Here is a 17,407-nt window from a genome sequence, read left to right as displayed (position 1 = left end):
CAGCATTTTTGCCGACTACCCACATGTACGCGCACGTACCTATTTTTACCATGGGTAAATATATTCAAAAATTTTCACTATCCAGTAAATGAAATAATCTAGTAACAGTGGACCAGTGGTAGAAGGATAGTTTTTACCACTCGTAATTACGCCGTAAATCATCGATGAATCAGAACTAATGAATTGCTCAAAAATTGTCGCTGGCGGGTCTTATTCGTTGCACCATGACAGCAATATCAGTAGAGGAAAGGAAAGAATTAGCCAAGAAATTTGTAGAAACTGTAGTAGAGGATGTCCAAGAAACGCGTGCGAGAATACAAACGTTTGTGCATAAAACTGCATTAAATCTCTCAATATGGCTCACCGATGAAGATACAAGAACGAATGTTTTCTTGAAGATGGGTAAGTTACTGTCTTACTGATTTTCCTGCAGTTTCTGTTGGATGCCATTGCAGTGTTCTGGTAATCAACTAATTTCAAGTTGACATGTGTATAAATTAATACGTTAATAAATTGTTTATGTGTGTCTGATAAACTGTAGCTCTAATGCCAATACTTGTGCTGTAGACCATCTAGAAACATACCAAGATTGACAAACCATTTTTGACCATTTCATTGCTGACTACTAGTGCTTGGCGGAGGGGGTACAACTGCACAAATCTATGTCTTGTTTAACTAAAGTCTTGAAACCGAATTTTTTATACAAGCAATGTTTCAAATTGTTTGATCAGCAAGACACAATTGTATGCCCGAGATGTCATTTTGTTGATTGTATATTAATTTCAACAATTCAATGGCTGGAAAATTTGGGCCTGCTATTTAATTTTTTTGTGAAATGATTGATGATATTGCTCTATCATTTACATAGCAGGACCATTGCATCAATTGACCATAATTGTTAACTTGTGAAATTCATTGCATCGCATTATGTTTAATGGTGACTTTTCCAGTTTTCACAAAATATTATTTTCAAAAATTTCATATTGAAAATACTAACAAATAACATTTGATCCTTCTTTGTACAAAATCAAGTGAAACTTTTGCAACAAGTAGATCCACAGAAATTTCAAAACATAAAATAGTGTTGCTGTAACTTTATGACATTTATGAGAACAACATTGCAACTTGCAAGAGTGTGGCAACTTTGTAAGAACAATGTTGCTTGAGGTTGAAAACTTAATTAGAACAATGGTGCCAAAAGGGGACAATTCAATAAGTGCAATGTCGTATGAGGTTGACAACTCCACAAGTACAATAAGGGAGCAACTTAATGAGAACAATGTTGTAGGAGTTTGACAACTTAATATAAACAACATTACAAGAGAGTGACAACTCAATAGCCACAGTATTGCTGGAAGTTCAACCTTCATGATGACAACTTAATGAGAAAAAATAGTTAACTAAATAAAAACAATGGATTGTGTCAAATCTGGCAAAATGTACTGATGCCTGAAAACTTTTAAATATCTCCTCTCTTGTTTCATATCACCATTCATCAAGTTGTTTTTCTGAAATACCACGTATTATGTATGGGTAAAACCAAGAGATGGCTTAAAAATATTTCAAAAAGTTGTGCATGAAAACATGGTGCCGATAAAAACTGACCTAAAGCTGAGAAACACTGACAAGAATGCAATGTCATGAAGCACAAAGCATTACAACGCGCGCAGTTGCGCAACACCAAGACTCGCATAGCACTTGTTGGGAGAGGCAGAAATTTGTTATTTGTTTCTACCCATGGGCTTCTTCTAATATGGTGTTTCTGCTTTTATTTTTTGTTTGCACGGACAGTACACATAGTTAATTTCTCTCACAGTGGCGAATCACATCAGGCATGGGCGGAGGAAGATTGATAATTGTGGGGTCTCGTTTCGTTATGGATATTATACTCCATAGAAAACAATGGTTTTCAAAGAAATTTAATACGGCATATTATGCATATATGAATATTAGTCCCCTCCTCCAATTATCGATTTTCCTAAGTCCATGACATCGGGGCTATCACAGCCTTCACATTTTCCTCTTTATTTACATATATCAAATTGTATTTATTAATCAACTTTCGTTAACACGAGTATAGTTATTCTGGTAGTTTTTGGCAGTATTGTTAAGGCAAAGTGTTGTATCTTATTTGAAGATGGTCCGTAAATAAGGATAAATTTATAGCTCAGACAAATTAAAAAGAGCATGGTAGTAACCTGATTATCATTTTTACCATTTATGTATTAGAAAGTGAACAGGTTACTGGATCTTTCAAAGCAAGGGGTGCATTCAACAAGATAAGTTTGGTGAAAGATATCAATAGAAGCTTGCCTGAAGACCAACAATACACCATCATCACTGCATCTGGTGGAAACCATGGCCTCGCTTGTGTATGTACAATGGGTAGACAGAAATGTAGCACAGCACCCAGTCAAAAATTAACATCAATCAAACATCGTTAAAACTACTTGAAGAAACTGTTTTATTAAAGCTTAGTCAGTGTCTGAATTCTTAGAAATGAAAGTTTATACAATACATTTGATTCCAACATGACAATTACCCTAAACGCGTAATCCATGTGATTCAATGCCCAACCTAGTTATCAGACTTTAACCTGATGAGGAACTTACACAAAACATAGCTACGTAGTTGATGCATTTTTTGCAGAAATCTACTCGATTCATTAGTTCTGCAATTCGTCAATGTTTTTTTTCCTTTTAATTGCTTGATTAAGTTATGTTATAGTTGACAATGGTTATCATAACATTTTGTTCCATTTATTCCTTGACATTAAATTTATTCTTATTTCAACACATTTCTTCAAATTTGAGTCGCTACGAACCTATTTATGATAATTTTCTATTTAGGACTCTTTGTTTTGTCCATCTATAGCCTATTGTATGTCATAGATTTTGGTTTAAGGTGAAAACTGGTGCCTGTAAACCTGTCGCTTTTTCAGAGTTAAGAGTGGTATATCATTGATTTTCTGCCCTTATGTGCGTCACTTTGAATTTCCTACAGAAATGACTGAGTGACATGTCATTTCCTTGTGTTCCAGGTTCTGGCAATGAAAACTCTTGGTGTGAAAGGCAAAGTAATCGTTCCAACGTGTGCTTCCGAATCGAAATGCAAGATAATCAGGAAATATGGAGGATGTCTTGAAAAGTTTGGTGATGATATTGTCATGGCTGAAGAGAGGGCAAGGGATATTGCACGCGAGACAAAGAATACGTTATATATATCTCCATATGCTAATTTTGGTGTTGTTCATGGTCAAGCCACAATAGGGTGAGTTTATAAAGAATCGTTGTGTCTTGCAAGGTTGGTTTTATACAGTATTCAAACTTCATTTTAAGGATTGAAATCTTGGAAGATTTACCAAATGTAGACACAGTGTTTGTTTGTTGTGGCGGCGGAGGGCTTGTTTCTGGAATTGCAACTTACATGAAAGCTATCAAACCGCATGTAAAGGCATGTAAAATGAACAACAATTTATCTGGGAATTTTTTACATAAAATTTTTGTTGTCTTTACATCTTGCAATGAATGTGTTGTATAGATAGTAAGTTGCCAGCCTATAAACTCGTGTGTCATGTTTGAGTCATGTAAAGCTGGAACTGTTCTTGATCTGCCCTCTTTACCAACATTATCTGAAGGCTCTGCTGGTGGAGTTGATGCAACATCAGTAAGTTGAACTCAATTTGTAATTTTGTACAATTTTTTTGTGAAGATCTTTTCGCATTACTGATAATTCAATTAATCATTCTGTAGTTTACGTTTGACTTGTGTTGTCAGTATGTCGATGAATGGGTTTTAGTTAGTGAAGATGAGATAGCTGATGCATTGATTTTCATGTTTGAAAAAGAACACAAGGTAAGTCATTGAATGTCTTACTTGTCCTGGAAGCACGGGGGTTGATAATTTGGGCAGGTTTATATATTCATACTTTTGATCCGTCATAATGCACACTCACGATTGATTTCAATCGACACGAATACTTTAAACATGCATATATGAATATTCTTTCCCAATAAACGATCCTCCGCAGTCACTGTTGTTTTAGCGGAGTATGACACAGGATACGCAGATAGAGTTTTACTGTTCTGTAGTATACATTAATGATTACGCATGTGTTAGGACAAATTGTGCTGTGCTACGCTACGCTATCACTAAAAATCAATATAGAAAATACACTGTAAAGGAACTTTGCGTCGGTATCATGTAGTTTATGTAACAGTTCTAAAGGCTACAAGAAATTGTTGAATATTATGGTTGTTTGTGTCATTTAGTTGGTTGAAGGTACAGCTGCAGTTTGTATTGCTGCTTACAAGAAAATCAGAAAAAAACATTTGGGTGAAAATATTGTCTTGCTTGTGTGTGGAGGAAACATTGGTTTTGAGACATTGTATTCGGTATTACTCATGAAAAAAGAGAACTAGAGAAGCATAATGACTTATTGTTCAATTATTTTATGATATGAATCAATATGTTCAAGATTGTTTCTTCAACTGATAACTCTTAAATCCAATTAAGATTTTAAACAAGCAAAAAATTAAATAAAAGAAATATGAACTCGAAGTCTCGATAAATTTATATGGCGAGAATAGTACGTGAAAACTAATAAAGTGAAAATAACCACTTTTGGAAAAGTACTTTTATCACAATTTCATTGATTATATATTTCCTAAGAATAAAATATTTGGAATGTTATTAAACAACAAGAATGATAGCATAATGCTTTAAACAACAACTACAAACAATAACGACCTTATCTAACAACATTTGAGAAATTAACCTTCCACTTCCCGGTGTTAATGTTAGACAATACATCGTTGCCCTTCCATGAAATCGTTTCATTGCCTTTCCATGAGAAATGGTCACATGACTGACTGACTGTCAGATTCAGACATTCAGAAATGATAGCGAGCTGTTCTAGAGCACTAGAAACGCCGGTGTTTTCTTTCTCTGCAAGTTAAACGTATAGAGACATCGTTTCGTAAAAACAAAGAATTATTGCATTAACACATTGCAATATATATTGAAACATCGTTAAAATGTGTTCGAAGGAGGAAAAGTGTAATTCAACAAATGTGTTGGTATTATATACAGGTGGAACGATAGGGATGTATCGATCAAATGCTGGTAAATTTCATGGCATTTGCTTAATATTTATGTGAAATTCGCTGGAGACTAATCTTTGCAGATACTTAAGAGTGAAAATTTTATGGCTAGGAATGAAAATATGTCCTGAAATTGCAATATGCAGCTAAACCGGTCTCCCATTTTGAATACCTGCCAGAATTTGGAATAAAAAAGCAGGTCGTAAAATCCTCTGTGCAGCTAACAATCAAAACTTTCTTGTTTTAAATAGCCACCGTACTTTGAATAAATACGCAGTTACTTTTCTGTGGTCAGTGGAGCAGCTTGCCTTCTGGGGTGGCGCAATTTTGCAGGATTTACTTGTTTGTACACAGTGTTACGTCTATTTCTCTTTGTCGTTCACAATGCAACAAAGTAAAGCGTTGAATAGAAATTGCTTTTTGTCTTCCGTGTTATTTAGGTAAAGCTTTGCCCGAGATACTGGCAGTGTTTGGCCTATGGCGATATTCAATGTTTACATTAGCTTGATTATTCATGCTTCGTGGCATATGCACGATATATTTGATTTTGTTACATGTTTGTAGATGTAGATTGTCCAGGTTTGTAGAGTCCTGAGAAGTATTGTTTTTGTTGTTGTTGACTGACGTTTCGACAACCTTAGCTGTACTCATCTTCAGAGTCAAATATTTGATTTTGATTGTATGAAATATTACAGAAGAATACAATCAGAAAGGGAAATGCAAAAATTTTATTGCGAATCTCAGTGCGTGAGCCACACGAGGAGCTTGCATGTCAAGCGCATGTAAGCGTTGGTGTTGGGCTTCGGCTAAGTATCATCGCGGAGCATTATTTAAACAATGAATAGCTAGGAGTTCAAAAAGCACTTTATATTTAACGCTTTACTCTGTTGCACTGAGAAGGACAAGGAAAAAAATAGTTCAACAATACGTCGAGTCACTCGTATCTTTCGGCTTTCCCATCAAGGGTTGGCACAGCGAATCATTTGCCTCCATCTCTTCTATTTGCATGTCCATCACACAATGGATCGTTTTCACCTGACGTCATAGCCGCCACGTTGGGGGTACCAATTGAGAAGAATTGTAATAATGTTCTTATGTTTGGTACACCAATATGGCTGCTTCCTCCATTGTCATGTTAAGGTTGAAACACACTAGGCAGTCGCTTTAGTCGCTCTACCGCTTTGCGTGGTAACTAATGTTGAACTTTTGGAATCTTTCAGTTCTTATATGACTTATCAAATAAGGACAATAGGAGCTGCAAACTGGGTAAAAATGATCACTTGATACTTACTGCCTGTACATGCTTATTTCTGATACCTTCCACAATGCTATTCCCACTGAAACATCACTGTGCATGTGTGCTGTTTTAAGTGCTGCTAAATTCCTAGGAGCAGAAAAGCTGAAAGAGTTTTGAATACTTTATCCATCCGAAACTTTTTTTTACAGTGGTTGACCTTCGGAAAATACACGTGCTGGCTCCCAGCCAGTGGCTGTTGATCCTATGAAGCTTAAATTTTCCTACATCTTTTTATCAACCTTCTTGTAGGGATAACTTGTTGTTCTTTTGGATCTCATTCACTCACACAGATGTGTTAAGCGTGTTCTGCTTTCTTTTGTTTAATCTTCATTCCTTCCTCAACTTTTTCATCGCTGCGATAGTTACTGTCGTAGATGAAGATTGGACACAGACGTCGACATTCACTAAACTCACACATCTAATATCATTTGTATTCCAGATTCAAAGTGTGAACAAGGCTTTGTGGAGTATCTCAAGAAACTTCCCATGCTACATGATGATGAGTATAAAAATCCAAACCAGAGAAAGCCAGATGTCAGCCATGATCTTTATGAATTAGTGTTACCGTATGTTTGCCAAAATTAACTTCTATTAGTAAATACAATATGCCACTATTTTTTGCCTTTTATTTAGGTTATCAAAATATGGTGTACGTGTGTTTTATTATATCAAAGAATATGAAAAGAAAAAGGATTCGTCGAACATGAACAGTGAGGATTGGGTTAAAATAGCCAAGGATGTCAGGGAAAATTATGATGCATTTGACAGTTTTGTTATTCTTCATGGTACGGACACAATGTCCTACACAGCATCTATTCTTTCGTTCATGTTTCAAAATCTTCAGAAAACTGTCATCCTCACAGGATCTCAGGTAATGAAAATTAATATTTTTGAATACTTTTCTACTTCTGACTATAAGTTGTTTTCCAACTACAGATATCAATTTTTGAACAACGTAATGATGTCCGTGATAATGTACTTGGTGCTTTAATGTTTGCTGGTCACTTTGTCATTCCCGAAGTAAGACTTATGTAGATATATTTAAAGCTCTCATTTTATGTAGTAATTTCAAAACAAAGGTATGTTGGAAAGCTTATGAATTTCATGGGCAGTTGAAAAAAAAGTAGTCAAGTGGATGGCAGAACCTTTGATATGAAATCACTACATGTTGAGATTAAATTATGCAATTGATTTTGAATAGCTACAATTTTTTGTCTTTACTCAGGTAACATTGTTTTTTCATGGTGAATTGTATCGTGGTAATCGAACCACAAAGATCAACTCGAGTGATTTTCTGGCATTTGATTCACCCAATCTAGCCCCGCTTGCTACAATTGGTGTTGATATCAATGGTGAGTGACATGTTAAAGCTTGTTCATTAAACTTTTTACGTCACTTGAAGCTTATACACCTCGTAGTCAGTAGATATGAAAAATAATGACGTCATAGTTCTATGGGAGAAAATTTTGAACTAAGCCATTTAATTTCTCGCAATGGCCCTCATCTCAGGAAATCACTTCACCAGTCACTACATTTCTTTATGCCCAAAATTGTTTTATAGTTCGCTGGGATGCTATCTGGAAATGTGGCACAACTAAGAAATTTACTGTTCATACAGAATTGAATCCTGATGTTGGAGTGCTGAGATTATTTCCTGGAATAACTGATAATACAGTACGATGGATATCTTAAGTCACTATGTTTTGACCTCGTTTGTTATGAATTAATTCATTATTTTCTTGTGTGAAACCACAGGTTGAATCCATTTGCCGTGAACCAGTAAAGGGAATTGTTTTGGAAACATTTGGCGCTGGAAATTGTCCAAGTAAACGAAAAAAGTTCATCGAAATTCTAGAAAAAGCAGTTAAACGTGGTTTGCTTATTGTTAATTGTACGCAGTGTTTGAAAGGAGGTGTCAAAGATGATTATGAAACTGGAAAGGTTAAAATTAAATCGTTATCAACTTACCAAAAAATTCAAAGCATCATGAATCATTTCTGTTTTAGGTTCTGTTTAACATCGGTGTCATTTCTGGATCTGACATTACAACTGAAGCAGCGCTCACTAAACTTTCATACGTTTTAAGTTTGGATTTATCTTTAGACAAAAAGAAGGAGGTAATTTTATGATTACACCGGGCCAATTTCTCCACCTGTTTTCTTATCGCATTTTGTACTGTCAGTCACATTGAACGTCCTTGCTCCTTAGCGATATCTTTTCAATTTCCGAACCCTTTTAATAAATTTAGTGTACCTTGCATGGTGGGATGAATGGGGTCTCAACCCTTCTTTTGATGGGCTGACTGCGGGCTTAACTCTGCATGCTGGAGTGACTGCGATCTTAACTCTGCATGGTTGGGTTATGCTATCTCTGGCCTTATTGGTGGGTGACTTAGATCGTCAAATTTACATATTTGTTTTGGTATGTTCAGTTAATGAAAACTAGCATTCGTGGAGAGATAAGTGTCGCTTCAAAGCGTTCTATGAAGGACTGTGGATTCATCAAAGCCATTGCCAGAACAATACAAGCGAGTTCTCCCGAGGTAACAACGAACAATGATAAGTGTTGCAAATTATGTTAAAGTTGTGTTGCGTTCAATTGTACATTCGGGTACGTTGGGGACGTTAAGGAACAATATAGAAAACATGAGTCGAACGGAAGTAGAGAGAGCAGAGAACGGAAGTGAGAGAGGCGAGACGAGGGAGAGAAGCGAGAGAAGCGAGATACTTTGAGGAGTAAGAATAAAAATTTTTTAAGAAACCAAAGCTGTTTTTGTGATTATTCTTCGTGTTCCGAAGACATTGGAACGGAGGTCAATTTTCGGAATATAAGATTTAGACTGCACCATTATATAACATTGATTTTGACAGCTATTTAGCATTAGCAAGGGCAGGTTTCATGCACCTATTTTGTTTCACTGTTCATTAGATCAATAAAACAGTTTTTTTTGCATGTTCCTCTTGATGATAAAAACCACTTATTTATTTCAAAAATATTTTTATACATGTTGACTTTTTTCTTTATTTTCCAGTGTTTGATGAACATTTTAAGTTTTGAATGGTTCAAAATCAAACAATTTGAACTAAACGTCAAAATTCTGCATAAAACATCATCAAGCAAGAATATTTGAGACGTTTATAATTTTAAATAAATTTGATTTTGCGCTATACATTCCAAACACTAACAGTAAGCAACACACTAACATAAAATCGAAAAAAAGGCATCGAAACATACAAACTTGTCGTTTTTATACTAACAAGGTCCTCTTGCAAAGCAAACACACCGTCGAAGACAAGCGGTAGCTACGTTTAACGCCGAATTGCACAAAAATAATTGACGAAAAGATTTACAAGTAAAACCATAGGTACATCAAACAAAGATTTTGACGTCGAATTTATCGACGTTTGAAGTAATTAATAAAAATTTCAACAAACCTTCCTTTCACTTTCGACTCTTGAGGCATCTACCTGACTAACTAGTGAAAAGTGTGATGAAAAGTGATTGACGTGTATTATGATCATTTGGTGCTTGATTTTATTGGCAGACTCGTTGATTTCGGCAAGCTTTTGGATTGTTATTGGTTACGTGTTTTCTTGATATTATTGGCTAAAAGGTGAAATCCCAGGTGAGTGAGATGATACACTATGCTTTTTTCTACAACTGTTTTTTATTGGGCTTATAAGAATTTCATCATATTAATTTGCTATGAACATAAAGCAGTAGCTCCATATACAAATGATGTAAGAAGATACATTCATGGATATATCCACATAAATAGACTTTCTGCCTATACAGCCAAATTTCTGCCTATAGAGTTATTTCTATATATTCACTTATTAAAAAAATAGATCTCTAAAGAAAAAAAATAATGCCTGTATTAAAAGAACATAGCAGTACTAAAACGTAATCCTAAGCAGAGTAATTCATATCAAATCAATTGTTGTAATGCTGAATAATATTTTTGGCAACACATAAAAAAAATCCCAAATAAAATACAGCAACGTCAGTTCCAACAAAATTGTCAACAAAATACTGTCGTCTACTGCTGTTCAAATTACTTATAACTGGTTTCATATGAGGGACATCAAGGACAAAACCAAAAAAGACATTGACGTTAAAGATACCAACGAACGACAACTACATAAACCATCGGAGATTTTATCAACGATCTTCACACCGTTCTTGCCGGATGATTGGAAATCACACTCTTCTACATTTGCAGGCTTAACGAGTTTTTAAACAAATTATAAAAGGAATTTTGGTTGTAGTGTGACCACCATGTTTCGTTATCATACACTTTCATCACTGTCACAGTTAACCGTACAGAGAAAAAGTGTATGAACCATAGATGTGATCAACCAACCCCGACAAGGCACAAGCCATAGTTACCATTGGTAACAAGAGCTCAAATTCAACGTTGTAACTAATGGGTGTTCTGTACTATATAAACTTAAACGTTTACACTCTAAACTGGGCTTTTTACAGAGAGCTTAAGGGTGCTGAAAAAAAGGTAAATACCAATTGGCGAACACCCATCTCCCTTTCTTGCTCACTTGTGTCAAAGAAAATGACTTAAATGAGTTGATACTACAAGTGGAGATAAATTAACAGCAATCTTGAAAACATGCTAAGACAAAAACCATTATAATGTAAATAGTAGACATTTCATTGCCATTTTATAGGTTTTCTATGTTATTCATTAATTCTTCTTCTCAAATGTGTCAAAATTATGTTGGTAAACAACGTATAAAATAATTATTGTTCCTCCATACACATTTCTCCATTATAGAAGCAGCTAAAATCAATACTTCATTTTTCAAACTAAATTCAATTACTGCATATTACTGTAAATATTTTAACTGTTATCTGACAAATCAAAAGATCATCTCATTCTTAGCTATTTTTGCTAAGAGGGAACATCAATACAGAAGAATGCATGAAAGAAAGATCCTCAAATTTGTCAATGGTTTCCTTCGCAAGTTCACTCAAACAGCTCTGATTGTAGTTCATTGAAAATGTAGATATTTTACTGGTATCCAGTTTTGTATAGACATTAATAGGATCCTCTTGGTTAGAGCTCATCTTTTTAAAATCATTCAAGTCAATGTGGCTGCCAGAATATTTACTAATTGGGTTCACAACTGAAAAAAACAAACATAAAACGTTCAGCATATTATTTGAAGACTAAATCACAAATTCTAACAGCATCAGAATACTTTATAAGTATTCTAATCAGTATTTTACCTTCCATTTTTGAAACAGGATTATCCATAGAGAGGGATTCAAAAAATTCCAGATTAAGATATGCGGTGTCAGCATTTGAAAGAGTATCCAAACCATTATATACATTTTCTAAGAGGGTTGAAAAATCTCTTAAACAATTAATTAAGAAACACAAACAACCACAATATATTGAAAATTACCAGTTTTTGTTTCTGATGTTTTTAGCACAGCATGAGTATTGAGTGTTTTGTTGCCATTCTGGGATATTACTTTGGATTTCTTTGGAGGCAATGGAAGAATGCTTGGTTGAAGAATTCCCTAAATTAAGAGTATAAAAGTCATTGATGAAAGTCATCAATGCTATATGTAGTGCTGAACTGTGAAAGAAGATGACCAAACACTTACTAAACCAGTTGCAAACATAGGAATATCATTGTTTTCAACTAAAGCAACAGGATTTTGACTATTGACCTAGAAGTAGTGAATATTGAAGATTAGGAAAGAAAAAGAGAAACAAATCACTGATATTTTATTCCTTTACCGTTACATTATTTTGAGAAATGGCCAAAACTTGACATATTTTATGAAAAGTATCACATTCTTTCCAGAAGAATCTCAAAACGCCTTCATACATGCTATATTCCAGATTTTTCCAAACATACATTTGCTTTGTACTGTCAAATAACAACACAAATATAAGTTCAGCAACACATTAAACTCTTCTCTAAGTAAAGAAAACATACCTTTGAGCAAAATTGATGTCTTGCTTTACATTTACGGAAGATGTGAAAAAAATATCAGGAAAACACGTGTGTAATGACAATCCTGCCACCACTGATGTTCCAATGGAAGGTGATTGCGAATTTGATGAGCTTAGGGAATTTTCAAGTTTAAAACCATCTTTGGAAGCTGTCTTTTCATTGGACACATTTTCATCACCAAAATTTGAAAAATCTGCCTGAAAATTTGACCATTTGTGATCGCCACTGGAATAGTCGGTGAATTCATTGTTCACGTCAGTTTTACTTGTAGTAAATGCACCAAAATCAGTGAAATTGTCTTGTTCATTCCAGACATCTGCTGAAGAGCTACTGGTAAACATTTTTGGTGATGGATTTGATGTAAAATTGACTTTATCAACCAATGAACCATCTGAACTGTTTACATGATCATTAGGTAATGTTGTGCTTGACTCACTATCCTTAAATGAATCAAAATCATCTTGCAAAGACTTTTCAGAATCCATAACATAAGATGCATCGTCCATATTGACTTTCAAATCATTTTGTTTCATCTGATTGTAATTTCCATCATGAAAGGTTGACATTTTTTCACTTGAGCTGTTGTTAACACAATAATTGTCAATTGAATTAAAATCACTATCAGTATCCACAATTGCATTTTCATTTAATTGTTTTTTTGTGGATTTTTGAGAATTTCTATTAATTGAATTGTGATTGTCATAAGTTTTTTCAAAATTTTCATCATGACTTGAAAATGTTCCAAACTCATCATCACTTTCCCATTTGCCAACAGCAAATACAGAATTATTTGTCAAATCACTTTCACTTTCTTCTTGAAAATTTGAAAAATCAGCAAACTGCCCATGTTCATTTTGCTTCAAATCTTTTTTGGTTTGAGATATCGGACTCAGTTCATTTTCACTATCAATACTTTTGTTTCTCTCAAACCTGCTTTCTTTGTCATTATTTTTAAGGCTAACACTATCTAATGAATTATATCTTTTTTCCACATGATTTTTTTTAAAGTCAAATTGCAAATTACTTTTAGGACCATCCAAAACTTCATCTCGTATAGAAGTCTTGCCTGATGAAAACTCTTTAAAGTCAGATTCTTCCTGTTCATCATTTATATCCTCTAGTGGTGGCGGACCATCAGCATATACAGTTGATAAATTTGAACCAAACATCGAAGAATGGTCAACATTATAATACATAGCATGTGCTTCGTTCATATGATTCATTTTTCAAAGTCGGCAAAATGTACTCTTTCGCTTGACATTTACAAATTTTCATGAAAAATCTAAAATAATACGATATGACGTTTACACTTCAGCCATTTCAGAAACTGTTTCTTGAAGCGACAGTATAAAATTATAAGAAAGAATCTTTCTCATTTCCAAACCGCACCGACACAATTTTGTTTTACCTGTTTCGTCACCTATTCAACTTTTTTACTTGACAAAATTACAACATCTAAATGTAAATTTTGCTTTAGTATTTTCCATCTCCCCCCGGATTACGCAAGGCTGGCTTCTCCTCCACATTCTCCTCCACGCTGTGTCCACGCTCAACTTGCTCAATGCGCGACAGTCGCGAGGAAGCACCATTGGGAGGCACGTGACGTGGCATTGCCAATTCACGTTAACCATTGTTTTCTTCCATGATCTGGTTCGTGCACTTGGCTGTAAAGCAATCAAATTTTTTTATAAATACTTGGCCGTAAAGGCAAACATTTTTTGTATAAAACACTGCAATGGCCTCCTTACATATGCGTCTTCCTTATGCTATTAAAATTTACGAACGCATTTTACCAAAAGCAACAATTTATCCAGTAAAGAACTATTTCACGTCACCTTCAAATCAAGGTTGTATTTGCACTGCATACATTTTTTTGTCTTTGCTGGAACATGGTGTTGCATAGCACATGCTTTTTTTATGTTTTAGGGGACAAAAATTTATTTACTCCTGGTCCTCTCAATACTCGCATGGACACAAAGGCGGCGATGTTGAAAGACTATGGTTCTCGTGATGAAGAATTTATTAAAACTGTCAGTTATATTCGTTCAAACGTACTTCTGCTTGCTGGTCTGTCGGAGGACAAATACACCTGCATACCCATGCAAGGTGCTGGTACCATGGGTGTAGAGTCTGTGATTGGAACTACAGTACCAAAAGATGGAAAGTTGCTAGTTTGTAGCAATGGTGCATACGGTGATAGAATAGCTAGTATTGCTGATGTGTTAGGAATAAATACGGTATGAATTTTTCATATTTAATACAATTGAACATATAATACAGTTGACTGGCAATCTTTACAATTACCAAAACCAAGTTTAGCATTGCAATATTTTTTATAAAATAAACACAATGAAACGCATGTGCTGATTGGTCTAGAGCTGCATTTGCATTAGCCAGTACAAAGCACAGCTGAGCTCAACCAATCAAATCAGTCTAAACAATCAATCAGTCAAAGAGAATTTGCAAATTGATCATGAATACATTTTAGAGGAAAAATTAAAATGTTTGTCTTTTTTCGCATTATTCTTATTTTATAAAAGAAATAAAAGATGTTTTTTTGTGTTTACACTGGCTTATGCAATTCTTGTAGACGATGTTTGTGAGAACTCTCAAGCATGTGAACTCTCGACCTTCAGTCTCGGGCTTGCACTGATTTGCTCTCCAGTTCTACCAAAGGTCTCCTCGGCCTGCATAAGCCTGTGCAATCACCCGTTAACATCTTTTATTTCTTATGTGAAAACTATTTCTGATTTTCATGATAATCAATTTGTATTTATACTTGTATGCAAAATTCATGATTAATAAATGCCAATAAATTGAACATTAGTTTTCTGCCACAAATCATATATTATGATGCAAACAGTATGCATTGCATTATGTGAGGGTTAGTAGTATAATTCGAATTTTTGACCACATTACTTGAAACATCAAGATAAATAAGCAGCTTGCCGCAGCAAAGAACTATCCAATCAGGGGTAAGGAAAAGATTTCTTTTTGAGAGGAAAAAACCTCACCAAAATGCTTCTTAGGTGTACTTACTTATTTTTATGCATTATGCAAATGCATGTGGTTTATTAATTACATTTTACAGTTTACAGCTTTCTTGCACCAGTTTCAAACATTCTATGGCAAACTACCCATATCCATATATCATTGCAATATTGCTCACAAAAGAATTTGGCTGTAGAAATGATGTATTGTAATTATAATGGCTATTTACATTTGTTGGTTTAAGGTGTATCTTAAAGATCCTGAAACAGAAACCACCAATGTTGAAAGAGTTAAAGATATTTTAGTTAATGACAAAACGATTACCAATGTTGCAATGGTGCATTGTGAGACTACAACTGGAATATTTAATCCAATTGAAGAAGTTGGTGAAGTTATACGCATTTATTCTCCAGATGCTTCCTTCTTTGTTGATGCAATGAGTACTTTTGCTGCTGTTCCCATTGATTTTGAGAAGTCAAATATTGATTTTCTTGTTAGTTCTGCTAATAAGTGCATAGAAGGAGTTCCTGGGTTCTCATTTATCATTGCAGATATTGAGAAATTATTAAAATGCAAAGGAAATGCTCGAAGTCTTAGCTTGGATGCATTTTCTCAGTTTCAAGGGTTGTTGTCCAATGGACAATTCAGATTCACACCACCAACACATGCCATATTGGCATTTAAGAAAGCAATAGATTTTCAAAAAGACGAAGGAGGAGTTAAAGCACGTTCAGAAAGGTAAGCATCATCGTTATGCAAAAAAATCTTTCCATCATATTATCACATTTATTTACTTAAAATTTTGTTTTGCAAATGTTATCTGCTGAGTGTTAATCGTTCAATATCAAAATTTGTACTTGCTTAATTAAAAAAATATGAAACAACATGTTGTTCAATGTTTGCAATAAGCAACTGATATAAATTTTTGTATTGTGAAAGTGAAACTAACAGTATTTGATTCAATTTTTAGTCAACCTCGTTGTTTTTAGTCTTTTTTTAAAATTTGTGGTAAAATTATAAAGGTATCAAGAGAATCGTCGGATTTTGAAGGATGGTATGAAAAAAATGGGTTTTAAAGAATTGCTTAAAGATATTGACCAAGGGTACATCATTACGTCATATTTCTTTCCTGATCATCCAAATTTCACTTTCGAAGAATTTTACAAGCGTCTGAGCGACAAAGGGCAAGTAATATACCCGGGAAAGGTTAGCCAAGCAAATTGTTTTCGTATTGGTAATATAGGATGCCTTTATCCAGATGATATGGAAAAGTTGTTATCGTGTATTGAGAGTGTGTGTCGCGAAATGAATATAGAGCTGCCTTTACATTGAAAGAGAACCACCAAAAATACATTTGTGATATGGAAATGATAATGAAAAATAACAGTTGATTTTACAAATTATAAATAAACAAATTGTAATTACAATTATTTTTATAACGATGGTAAATCTAGTAGTTAGTATAGTGTGTTACATGAAGTTACAACTTTTCATACACTGGACAAATGTAGCTTTACAACTATAAAAAATAGCTTTTGCTCTATTGACGTCTATTTCAGCTGCTTTTGATAAAACTTTCAAAAATAAGTGAAAATGTATAAAAACATTACCAATCAGAATTTTACGAAATTTTCAATGAAGAATAGAACTTTTCAAAAGCAAGCTGAAATCGCCGGTAATGCCATAGTTATTTATATACTGCTATACTAACGGTTTCAACCTTGCTCTGCAAAAAAATGTTCAAATGTTTACTTAAAATTATGGCGTATCCAAAGGGCGAACAAGTGCATGCTCCATATCATTACAATTATCGCCCAAAACTCCATAATATAAAATTTCATTCCTGTCAAAAGCCTTAACAACTGGAAACAAAATATTCTTTTATTGACTTCATTGATGAAATTTTATAAATTATTAAATATGATAGTAATAATGTGGAAATAAAAAATGGGATAAGGTTGCTTGTTCTTAATTTTGCCTAAATTAAATATATTCTCCATAAAGTTTTCCTCATTACCAACCAAACAACCGAAG

The 17,407-nt window shown here is 34.2% G+C and overlaps 3 protein-coding genes and 2 long non-coding RNA genes across 7 annotated transcripts; 3 read left to right on the top strand and 2 right to left on the bottom strand.

Annotated features, from left to right (window-relative positions):
- The first annotated feature begins 68 nt into the window (after nt 1–68).
- LOC124442009 (L-asparaginase-like) lies at nt 69–9,163 on the top strand. The gene is made up of 15 exons (XM_046992499.1): nt 69–402; nt 2,230–2,372; nt 3,041–3,270; nt 3,339–3,453; nt 3,541–3,666; nt 3,753–3,854; nt 6,322–6,367; nt 6,838–6,964; nt 7,032–7,269; nt 7,335–7,418; nt 7,624–7,750; nt 7,960–8,072; nt 8,154–8,339; nt 8,405–8,515; nt 8,830–9,163. Exons 1-15 carry the CDS (start codon nt 225–227, stop codon nt 8,977–8,979), a joined length of 2,076 nt encoding a protein of 691 aa, XP_046848455.1. The 5' UTR covers nt 69–224; the 3' UTR covers nt 8,980–9,163.
- On the bottom strand, nt 4,621–5,577 carry LOC124442011. Its single transcript, XR_006947059.1, has 2 exons — nt 5,274–5,577; nt 4,621–4,946 (listed from the first exon to the last, which is right to left on the bottom strand). It is a non-coding gene; the product is annotated as an uncharacterized LOC124442011 (long non-coding RNA).
- A 697-nt stretch (nt 9,164–9,860) lies between the features above and the next one.
- LOC124442671 lies at nt 9,861–12,139 on the top strand. The gene is made up of 2 exons (XR_006947325.1): nt 9,861–10,023; nt 11,847–12,139. It is a non-coding gene; the product is annotated as an uncharacterized LOC124442671 (long non-coding RNA).
- On the bottom strand, nt 11,027–13,823 carry LOC124442670 (aftiphilin-like). 3 transcript variants are annotated; one of them, XM_046993162.1, is made up of 7 exons: nt 13,791–13,819; nt 12,365–13,664; nt 12,163–12,295; nt 12,027–12,092; nt 11,822–11,939; nt 11,643–11,750; nt 11,027–11,539 (listed from the first exon to the last, which is right to left on the bottom strand). In XM_046993162.1, exons 2-7 carry the CDS (start codon nt 13,603–13,605, stop codon nt 11,292–11,294), a joined length of 1,914 nt encoding a protein of 637 aa, XP_046849118.1. In that variant the 5' UTR covers nt 13,606–13,664; nt 13,791–13,819; the 3' UTR covers nt 11,027–11,291. The 3 variants fall into 3 exon arrangements, with proteins under 3 accessions (XP_046849118.1, XP_046849117.1, XP_046849120.1); XM_046993161.1 differs by having other exon boundaries at nt 12,365–13,823; XM_046993164.1 differs by having other exon boundaries at nt 12,169–12,295; nt 12,365–13,823.
- Nucleotides 13,824–14,010: 187 nt separating this feature from the next.
- Nucleotides 14,011–17,345, top strand: LOC124442714 (2-aminoethylphosphonate--pyruvate transaminase-like). The gene is made up of 4 exons (XM_046993202.1): nt 14,011–14,229; nt 14,309–14,619; nt 15,618–16,111; nt 16,396–17,345. Exons 1-4 carry the CDS (start codon nt 14,118–14,120, stop codon nt 16,703–16,705), a joined length of 1,227 nt encoding a protein of 408 aa, XP_046849158.1. The 5' UTR covers nt 14,011–14,117; the 3' UTR covers nt 16,706–17,345.
- The last annotated feature ends 62 nt before the right edge of the window (nt 17,346–17,407 follow it).

Source organism: Xenia sp. Carnegie-2017, unplaced genomic scaffold (genome assembly GCF_021976095.1).
Source record: "Xenia sp. Carnegie-2017 unplaced genomic scaffold, XeniaSp_v1 HiC_scaffold_20, whole genome shotgun sequence".
In the NCBI taxonomy this organism is placed as follows: Eukaryota; Metazoa; Cnidaria; class Anthozoa; order Malacalcyonacea; family Xeniidae; genus Xenia; species Xenia sp. Carnegie-2017.
The sequence above is the reverse complement of the archived record's forward strand: the minus strand, read 5'-3'. Positions and strand labels throughout refer to the sequence as shown.

Coding starts and splice junctions, on each gene's coding strand:
- LOC124442670 (XM_046993161.1), bottom strand. CDS start 13,605: ATGAATCATATGAACGAAGCACATGCTATGTATTATAATGTTGACCAT. Junction 12,093..12,162: donor TTTCTCAAAATAATGTAACG/GTAAAGGAATAA, acceptor CACTACTTCTAG/GTCAATAGTCAAAATCCTGT. Junction 11,940..12,026: donor CTATGTTTGCAACTGGTTTA/GTAAGTGTTTGG, acceptor CTCTTAATTTAG/GGAATTCTTCAACCAAGCAT.
- LOC124442009 (XM_046992499.1), top strand. CDS start 225: ATGACAGCAATATCAGTAGAGGAAAGGAAAGAATTAGCCAAGAAATTT. Junction 3,667..3,752: donor GTGGAGTTGATGCAACATCA/GTAAGTTGAACT, acceptor ATCATTCTGTAG/TTTACGTTTGACTTGTGTTG. Junction 8,073..8,153: donor CTGGAATAACTGATAATACA/GTACGATGGATA, acceptor GTGAAACCACAG/GTTGAATCCATTTGCCGTGA.
- LOC124442714 (XM_046993202.1), top strand. CDS start 14,118: ATGGCCTCCTTACATATGCGTCTTCCTTATGCTATTAAAATTTACGAA. Junction 14,620..15,617: donor ATGTGTTAGGAATAAATACG/GTATGAATTTTT, acceptor TGTTGGTTTAAG/GTGTATCTTAAAGATCCTGA. Junction 16,112..16,395: donor GTTAAAGCACGTTCAGAAAG/GTAAGCATCATC, acceptor AAAATTATAAAG/GTATCAAGAGAATCGTCGGA.